Source organism: Cryptomeria japonica, chromosome 1 (assembly GCF_030272615.1).
Source record: "Cryptomeria japonica chromosome 1, Sugi_1.0, whole genome shotgun sequence".
In the NCBI taxonomy this organism is placed as follows: domain Eukaryota; kingdom Viridiplantae; phylum Streptophyta; class Pinopsida; order Cupressales; family Cupressaceae; genus Cryptomeria; species Cryptomeria japonica.
The window spans coordinates 303445136-303455426 of NC_081405.1; the positions used below are offsets into that span (position 1 = coordinate 303445136).

At 35.6% G+C, this 10291-nt stretch overlaps 1 protein-coding gene across 1 annotated transcript in view; it reads right to left on the reverse strand.

Moving 5' to 3' along the window:
- The window catches only part of LOC131026893 (kinesin-like protein KIN-13A), a 92523-nt gene extending 84661 nt beyond the window's left edge, over positions 1-7862 (reverse strand). The window contains exon 1 of the mRNA XM_057956896.2: positions 7377-7862. Within this exon, the coding sequence (XP_057812879.2) occupies positions 7377-7541 (165 nt within the window). The 5' untranslated portion in view covers positions 7542-7862. The remainder of the gene's footprint in view (positions 1-7376) is intronic.
- Between the last annotated feature and the right edge of the window lie 2429 nt (positions 7863-10291).

A 10291-nucleotide genomic window follows, 5' to 3' on the forward strand; every position in this document is an offset into this window, starting at 1 on the left:
TAGATCCTTTCCTCACCCTCTTCCCTTTTTCTTTTTTTTCGAAATCAAGGCTAGTGAAATCCCGTGTTCCAGCAATATTCAAAGCAAATCAGTCATTTAGTCATCAAGTGTAAGTCCCCTTGTAATTCCAGCAAAATCACATCATATCACAAAGCGCTTATCCACGAGTAGAGAACCTACATACAAGAACCTTGGAGATGCCTCGACTGATCCTTTGGCGAGATTTTCAACATTCAGGAAACTTTGCTCAAGAGAGGATAAGGTACCTTTAGGTATTTTATTCTGTGTTCGCATGTGCATGAAAAACACATCAACAGGTACATTGATTTTGATTGCGCAAGCAATTCTCAATATCACAAGTTCACTTCTAGTTATAGCTTCTCGCTTGGTTTTGGTCCTATGTGTTCATTGGGCAAGAAGAGGAATGCTATTGTCCTTTCTTCCACATAGGTTGAGCATTGAGGTGTCTCGCAAATGTCACCAATGAAGCCCTTTGGCTAGAACATATTCTCATCAACTTCGTACTCCAATTTCACCAGCCATCTATCATATTTTGTGACAACCAAAGTGTTATTTTAGTCTCTCAAAATTTGGACCATCATCAATGAACCAAACGTATTGAGGTCCACATTCACTACTTTTGGGAACTCATTCATGGACAAGTTATCAATCTCCATTATTGCGTAGCTACTAAGCAAGTAGCCAGCATATTCACTAATTAAACCCTCACTAATTAATCAAAACAACAAATATCTTCAACCTAAATATGTTTTCCTTAAAATGAATTCAAAGTGGCTGCACTTTACACAAGTTAACTCAAAAATTAACACTTACTGCTCAAATTTATTAAACACGCTATGTAACTCTAGCATCTGTAAGTCAACCAAGGAAGATGTTTATCTCTGTTATTCATGGGAGCATGACTGTGGCTCCTACAAAGGATATCTAAACAAATGTTTACTATTCAAATTCACTGCAAACTAATGCACCTTTTCTTAATTAACTCTGAGCAGGAAGCCATTACATGTCACTGTCATAACAGACACAAGACTTTGTTGCTAAAATTTACACTTGTAAAAGTTACCTGTCCCCTGCTAGAATTCAACTTGCCCTACAATTTACCCCACAAAATAAACAAAATGCAAGTTAAAAGAAAAGAAAATGGAGGAGGCAAGGATTCCAGACTTCTGCTCAAAATATATCATGACAGAACAGCATTAATTATAATTCAACTCAAAAACAAGGTTCCTGTAATAGTTTACAACAATATAGCTGTTTGATTTTCTATAAATCAACTCTAAAGCAAGAATAAACTAAAGTTTTTTCTGTGAGTTTTACTCCTAATTTGCTCCTATTGCTCCCCTTCAAACCCTGTTCCATGGCATCAAAACATTAATATCTTTACAACTTTGGATTCATCTTGAAAAAGCATGCACATTCAAAATGGCATATCTGAGATCTTGAATCCTCATGGAAAGATGGAAGGCACCATGTTTGTCTTTCCACTGAAAATAATGTTGATAATGTAACTCTTAGTCCACGCGATTTCTCATCACATCATCCAGACTCATGGAGAGAGAGTTGTAACAAGTTCTGGTTTGCTTTCCTATTGAAGTGAAAGATGAGATGGCATATGTGTCATCAATTGAGGGCCTCTTCCACCCTTACTCATTGAGTTCCAAGCTTTTAGGGACCTAGGGACAAAAAGCTGCCTAATTGAGGAAGTGTGATCCAAAAATGGATCTGATTTTCATACTTCATGGTTAAAACCTCAATATATTTGCATATTTGTAATCCTCTCGAAAAATTATGCAAGTTCAAAATATTAGAATGTCATTTTGAGTCAATATGCAAAATTTATGGCTTTTGAAATATGGAGAGCAAAAGAAGTATCTGAAAGAAGTGGACACCCCAATATCATTTCTTATTTTGTATTTATTTCACCTTTAAAAAGGAGAATGTTGAGACATGGACCAGCTAGGACTCGAACCTAGGACCTTCCATACGCTGTTGGAGTGCTCTACCACTGAGCTACTGGCCCCTCTTGGACCAGTCCATCGTCGGTTCGGGTGTGGCTTATTTCCAACACCAACACCCCCCCTTAAGCCACACCTCTCGTGTGCTTGGGGCTCCTAGCCTGGACCTGGCTCTGATACCATGTTGAGACATGGACCAGCTAGGACTCGAACCTAGGACCTTCCATACGCTGTTGGAGTGCTCTACCACTGAGCTACTAGCCCCTCTTGGACCAGTCCATCGTCGGTTCGGGTGTGGCTTATTTCCAACACCAACAGAGAAGAACAAACCACTTTGTCTTTTTCATAAGAGGATATGAAAAATCACAAAAGGAAGATGGAAGTTACACTATGTCTCTTCCATTTCCAAAGGGGGATGAATAGTCGCACACATCTTTGCATTTCCTAAGGCTTTGAAACTCTATATATATGCAATGTAAGCTTGAATTAAGCATAGATGGAGCATGTAGAGTCTTGAACCTCTTGTATTGAAAGCTATTTGTGAGCATTGTTCTCATATTTTGACCTACGAAACCTGGGGACGCGTCCCTGGCCTGAAATCCCCCGTCCCGGTCTCGAGAATGTTTTGGGGACTTGCAGACGGCCAAGGAACGTCCCCCCTCCCCTCCCCAAATATATGGGTATTTGTGGGGGACATCCCAAAAACGAGGGGGCGTTTTTCCCAGTCGTTGGGAACGTTCGTACATCCTGGGGACAGCTGGGAAGTCCCCAATCCGTCCCGGGGACGGCTGGACGTCCCCCATGACTGGTGCTAATTTAATACATTTAAATATTAATTTTTCAATTTTTTTTGTTCCGAAATATTTAAAAATTAAATTAAAAGTTAAAACATGACCGAATGCCTTAAAAATTTAAAATTGTTTTTAAATTTTCGCCCTAAATGGTTTGAAGTATTAAAAAATTGAAATTTTAAAAAAGGAACGATATTAATAATTAGATTAATGTCGTTCCCTTTTTAATTTTTCATTTATAATACTTTGAACTATCATATTAAATAATTTAAATTTAAATAATTAAATATAATAATACTTAATAGTCAGGAGTACCAATTTATTTGAATTTATTTTATGGGAGTGATAAAGGTTAAGAGTCTTAAGACTGGAAGTGTAAATCGCTGCAGATTGCATCAGTATCCTCGCCAACTTTGACTGGTTATTGGGGTTCGAATTCATGGTTTTTTTTCCATTGCATTCAGTCTACCTTTGCCTACTGTTTGTCGTGGGTAGTGGTTGGCTTCATCGGCTAGGGCACTAGTAGCCATTGTTTGGTTCCTTCAGCGGATGCAGATTAGGGGCAGCATTATACTTTGCTTTTTTTGTATTTACTTAGTAAAATTTTGATTTTCATATTATAATTGACATTGAAACTATATGGCAGCAGTGTAGCCTTTGGGCATTTTGTATGTTATTTCTTGAATATCTATTATGATATGCATATTGACAACATGAATGAATTGAAATCCTGAATTATGAATGCATATTGAGTATAAATTTACATGCTATATCCATGTTTTCGTATGAATATAATGTATATATGCATGCTTTATCCATGTTTTCGTATGAATATAATGTATATATGCATGCTTTATCCATGTTTTCGTATGAAGATTTAGAATTTTCCTATATATTTTAAATTTTACCTATATTTTATATAGCCATCCCCCCCCCTCCCCAGATTTGGCAAAAAAATCTGCCATCTCGGAAACTCATCCAGCCGTCCCCGTCCCGGAAACTCGGGGTAACATAGATTTTGACTATATTCAGCCAAGGGAGTTCATTGAAAGTTAACAAATTGGTCTTTGGAGATTTTTCAATTGTTTAAGAGAGCTCTTACATGACCTATGGGTTGTGATCTTTTGTATTGAAGCCATTTGGAATACTTAAGTCAGTGTGACTGACTATTTCAGTGGAGCTTTTACCGAAAGGGTTTCTCCACGTCATTTCTTGTGTCTACATTGTTCATGGTGAGTGTTCTCTCCTTTTCTTGTTCTTAATTGCAATTTAATCTTGTGTGTGTAATAGTTGATTTTTGTTGTTTCCATGATTCACTCCATCTATTTTACATAAGTTGTTGACTACATGAGAGGAATATCCTCCCTAGTTTATTGATCACTAATATACTTTATGTGTTCACTGCCTGCATGAAGGATTCTGGTGTGGGTTCATCCATTTCAAGGCCAAAGGCTGTGTCAATGGCAAAAGCAGCAGTTGGGAGTATTTATCCTTCCATCTTAATGCTGCTAGGCACTCAAACTTTGATTTCTCTATTATTAGCAGTTCCTCTTTTGATGTTTTGAGTGTGGGACAAAAGCCTTGGGTTGTTGTTCCTTTCAATTTTTCTAGCGAGGGTTTGGAGGCCTCCTCTGCCTTAAGTACAAATAATATTTCTGCATGTGATCTGTGGTAGGAAATGCAGACTTCAGGAGACGAACAGAAAGGTACCCAGTGATTGGAGAGCATAGGAATCAATAACAATAATCACCAATGCCCTAACCCTAATCATTCAATTCGAGAATCAAAATGGGATGTTACAAAGAATGGCAAGTAAAGAATCTAGAAAAGTTATTTGATTCCTAAAAGAGCAGATTGCATGCCAGAAGTGATCTTTTATCAAAAAAGGAAGTAAATATGTGGGAATAAACCTTGATGATCAGTTCCCTAATAAGCAAATTAATAGGTTTTAGCCAAATACGAACAGTTTGCATAAGTGGACTTCAGAAATTTGAAAACCATTGTTAAAGAAAGAAATAGATATTTTTCCATGTGCACAGGATTTCTTTAATGTGGACTGTATGTCTCCCGAAGATAGATAGACTATTCTTAGTTCAAGACAACAGTTCTAGGAGGATTATATTTTAATTATGAAACCATGATATCCTTCATTTGAAATCCTTCTTGACTTCTTTTCCTCAGTACCTCTCTAGGTGTACCTTCCTTATTTGTCACTTCTATATTGTTGTAATTGTAGCTTTGAGGCTATTGGGAATTCCTTGAGAATTTTCTTGGATGTCGCTCAAGAAACTTAGGAGAATTCTCACACCACTTACAGTCAGATCTGTGTAGATATGAATTTTCAATTAGATAAGTGGCTGTCTGAATAAATTATATGGAAAAACGATGGTAGCTCTTGAGCACAAAAGTTGGATTATGTGAATATCCCCTTTAAATGACACTATTGTTTTGGTTATGGAAATTTATCTTCTTAAATCTTAAAGAAGAGCACTATCCCTTCCCTGGTCAGCAGGAGTAAAATCTCTTCTCAAGCTATTTGATGGAAAAGTGTTGAAATGCATCATTTCAAAATTTATTGAAGAGAGGAGAATGAGATTTTTAAGGCTATAGAGAAAATCTTAGTTCAACTGTAGGATTTGAGTGCACATATAGATAAGGAAGAGGATGGTTTGGATAAAGTTTCTGCAAATTCAGATGGTCAAGCAATGCATGTTCATATTAAAAAGGATGAATTGGATCATGATCCTTCCCAAACTTTGCAGGAATCTCCTTCAACTATTCCAGCCGTTAATGCATCAACACTTTCAGTGTTGGGAGCAACAAGCAACCGTTCAGAGAAACTGAAGGATACAGTTCTTGATTTAAATACACAAGCTTTGCACCTCCTAAAAAGCAATGTATGGAGGTGAAAAAGAAGGAACGCTCACAGAGGAAGACTAATCATCAGATGACTCTCAAATCTTCCAAGAATGTGAGGAAGTGCTTTCATGTGAGTTAAGAAATTTGAGTTTATTTGGTTTTTAGTGTGATAATACGCATTTTGTTAAGATTCAAATGGGCTGTATGGCTGTTTGAATCTGTCAATATATGTCATTTGATGCAGATCTGATGTTCCTTACCGCAGATATTATAAGCAAAAAAAAACTAAGGTTTTTAATATTAAAACCTAAGGGTTTACGGCTAATCCAGAAATTTAATGAATCCCTTGCCAAAATACATCTTGCCATGATAACTGGATTATCCATGACTAACTTCCAAGGTAAATCTTGACTGCTGAAGTTTATGGTAAGGGAGCTAGATTTTCTATAAATCAACTCAAACTTAGGCATTTATTAATGAAATTCAGTGTAGAATAACTTCATTTTCTATAAACTAAGTCTAAAACAAAGACTTTCTACAGAAATTTACAGCAATGTGGCTTCATATTCTATAAAAAGACTCTAAAAAAGACTTGCTACAGAAACTGGTGCACGCAGAATTGCATTTTCTCCAAATAAAATAGACTACAGCATCATTTTCCATCATCAGAGGGTTCCTTCAATACTGCTTCAACACTAATATCTACTTGTCTAAAACAAGAGTTTGCTGTTGAAATTTATAAAAAAACTGCATTTCCCGTAACCAACTCTAAATGTTGTTTACTTCTGACATCTATGTTAAAAGAGCATCTTCAATGGTAAAATTTCAGGCAAAAAAGAATTAAAACCTGAAGTTTCTGGCAATATTGAGTTTAACCATAAAATTTCTGGCAACATAATTCACCCTGGTAGTGCTGAAATTTAACTGTTACCAGCCTTATCTCCTTACAATCATTCTAATATAACTTCATTTCCAGTGAGTTAAATTTAAAACCAAAAACTATAACAAGATTTACAATAACATAACGACATTGTCTATAAATCAATTGTAAGGCAAAGAGTTTCAGTTTACGACAAATATTCATGGTAACATAAACTCATTCTGGACAAATTAACTCTAAAATAAACACTGACTTCTAAAATCTCTACCAACATTATTGTATATTCTAATCGATAAGCGAGACATTATTGCTAAAATACAGTTATACAAAATACAACAGCATTTTCTACAAACTAAATCTAAAGCAAGGCTTTCCTGCTGAAATTTACTGCAACAAAACTCTATTTCATACCAATTGCTTTTTCAATCCGATACAGAGGACTTAATTAATTTGTTTCTGTCGTTACCTAACACGGGAGTTTGCCACTTTAAATTTGTAACGGGATAATCCCAGCAGCACAGAAGAATGTAAGCAATCTACTGCATATTCTCTAAAAAACAACTCTAAGTAGAGGGTTTAATGACAAACATTGAGATGCCGCGGCTGCATTTTCTACAAATCAACTCTAAAGAGAGGTTTTCCTGCCAAAATGTTTAGCAGTATAACTGCATTTTCCATAAATTAACTTTAAATCGACTACTGACTAAATTTGTTCCCTCATAACCAAGTATGGAGGGTTTCCTGCCAAATGTACCTTTGTATTTCGAAAATTCCGCCATCCAAAACTTGCCACATTGTGCCAAGAAAATGTAGGTAGAATAGAAGGCAAATAAGGAAACAAAATGAAAGAAAAAGAACAATAAAACTAACCTGCGCAAGTAAATTTGGAAGAAACCTCTGATCGAGTCCGTTGGATGCCAAATGCTGCAGGCCAGCAGACTGCAACCATCGCGACATGGCGGCATCGCCGGCTTCCCCAAAACCTCCCGTGTGATCATATACCGCTGCACTACTCTGCTGCATATGGCCCCCCATCCTGCTAATAGGCAAAAGTTGAAATCCTGTTTTTCATACAATGGCCGATCCTTGTGGCGCTAATAACGAGGAGTTATGCAGAAAGGCCTGCGGGATGGATGAATGAGTAATTGAAGATCGCAGACTGAAAAGAATAAAATAATGTCGCCTGCAAATACGGAAGGAGCTTGGCTTTTGCCTTGTATCCGCCTGTGGCAAAAGCCAAATCCGTGTTTTATGCAAACAGATATAGGTATAGCTTATACAGCATTAATCCATTCTGCTTGCATTAATGTCTTTGTTTTTTCCTTTTGAATTTAATTTTAAATTTGGTGGACGGCGGGGGTTTGTGGGGACATACGTACAATTTACAAACTATAAGAGTCGGGCATACCCTAAGAAAGTTGGGCATGATTTACATGTCACTTTGTTGCTTGGCTCCATCGTATTGGGCCCCTCTACACTTGTCATGAAAAGTGTCCACTTTCTTCGTGTTAAAGTGTGGCACAATTGATGGGTTATGGCCCCAGTTTTAGGTGTGATCTTTTTATCCTTGGTGAAAGGTGGCTTTTCTAAGGCCATGGTAAAGCTACATGTGAACTAGCTGTATGGGAGGAGCTTTAACAAGTGTGTTTTTTTTATTTTACATTTTGCATTCGTGAGTTTTGACTTGGGTAAGCTAAGCTTTCTTATTATTTCATTCCATATTCCAAATATTAATAAAAAGGAATGAAAGTGACATTGATTGGGTAGTTTACTAGAAGGTGGTTAGTTTCATTAACATTGATTGGGTGGTTTACTAGAAGGTAGTTGGGGCTTGTCCAGCAAGTTATGACTCAATGACAATTTATCTTATGAAAGGGAATAAGAAACACTTTTTAATATAAATAAACATTTTAAGATTATAATTTAAAATAGTAATCATTTTAAATAATAAAAAAGATAGGATTTAATTTTACGTATATTTTTCGAAAAAAATTATTACAGATGGAGTCATGCAATTTAAAATCATTTATATTATTGATAAGTATTGATTGATAGAGTGATGATTATTCTTTATTCTTGTTATGTGTCAAATCTACAATTGTGGAACCAATATTTATATTGTAGAAAAGAACATGTCTGGTAGATTCAAATTGTATTAGTAGAATTACATGGGCATTTTTTTATTCATCTCCCATTGTGGTCCATAAAAGAAAATCTACAATTGTGGAACCAGTATTTATATTATAGAAAAGAACATGTCTCATGGATTCAAATTGAGTTTGTAGAATTAAATGGGCATTTCCAAATATCTAAGATATGCTCAACTTGATGTTTAGAACCTATGTCTAAGAGTATTTAGTGTTGATAAACTCTTACATGAGGATGTTGTCCTTATTACACATGAATGCATTTAAATTTAATTCACAATATTTAATTGTGTGAGATATTTTATCCTCAATATTTTGGATTACAATCCATGATCCATCATTGAGATGAAGAAAGCGAGAAAATTGATTAATAGTTGTAACAGTAATTAGAGACACACCAAGTAGTCATGTAGCATGTCTAGTATGTTGTCAATGATACAAATGCTAATGTAAATTGGCAATGCAATGTGATATGATGCTCTCTTGAATATCTTCTAAATTTAGCAAATATCTAAAACTGAATTAAGATTTATTCTTTTGTATAATATTGTAGCACACAAATTAGCAGATTTCATGTTTGAGTTGGCAAGTAATGACTAGTAAAAAGAGAGGGAGGTTGGATCCATAATGAAATTTAAATTTAAGAAATCGAGAGTTGTTTATGTGGTTATGGATTTGACTTAGGAAAAGCGAGTATTAAATTAAACATCAATATCAGTCCCCAAAAATGTGTGAATGTATAATCAAGCAAGGATCAAATTAGTTACTATTTTAAATTAAAACATCTCACTTTATGATATTCATTACATTAAGGACAACCTTGTGAGAATGAGCTAAAAATGAAAGAGAAAGGTGTAAGATATGTAATTTTCACCCTTAAATATTTTTTAAATTGTATAGCATTAGTACTCTTTAGCTTTAATTTTAAAACCAGTTCCTCATTAATTAACGAAACCTTGTTGATTCATTTTGTCTAAAGGTGTAAATTAAATACGAGAATGGGTGGGAATTCATGTCAACTATGTGATACTAACATAAGGTATTTTATTGGTTGATACAATGTTATAATCACGTAATGAGTTAGGAGCTTGTGAGGTAATTCCTATAATTCTAACTTATATGATTAAAATGCACGAGTTTAGAGCTTAATAAAAAAATGAAAGAGAAAGATGTAAGATGTGATTTTCACTCTTAAATATTTTTAAAATTGTGTAGTGTCCAATACTCTTTAACTTGAACTATGACATGATTTGGGGTGAAACGATGGCGAGAGGTGGGTTCGTGGGTGTTGGCTAGGGCTTGTGCCCTAGTCGTGTGCTTATGTTCCTATGTGGTGTTTTTGTTCCTTTCTACTAGTTCTAGCAAATGGTGTTGTGTTTTTGACGGGGTGGTTTGTTGTTTGGGGCTAAGTTTTGTCGTTGTAGGGGTGTGTGTGTGTGGTGGCTTGGGTTTGGTGCTACTTGCTCTTTGTAGTTTGGGAGGTTTGTTTTTTGTTGTATGCTTCTATTTGATGGTGTTTGGGGGCTTGGTTTTTAGGTGGCAAGTTTATCTTGTTTGTGTCCTTGTTTAGTTGGATTTGGGTTCGTGGTTTTGTCTGGCTATGGAGGAGAGTGGAGTTTCTCTAAAGCCATTGGTTTT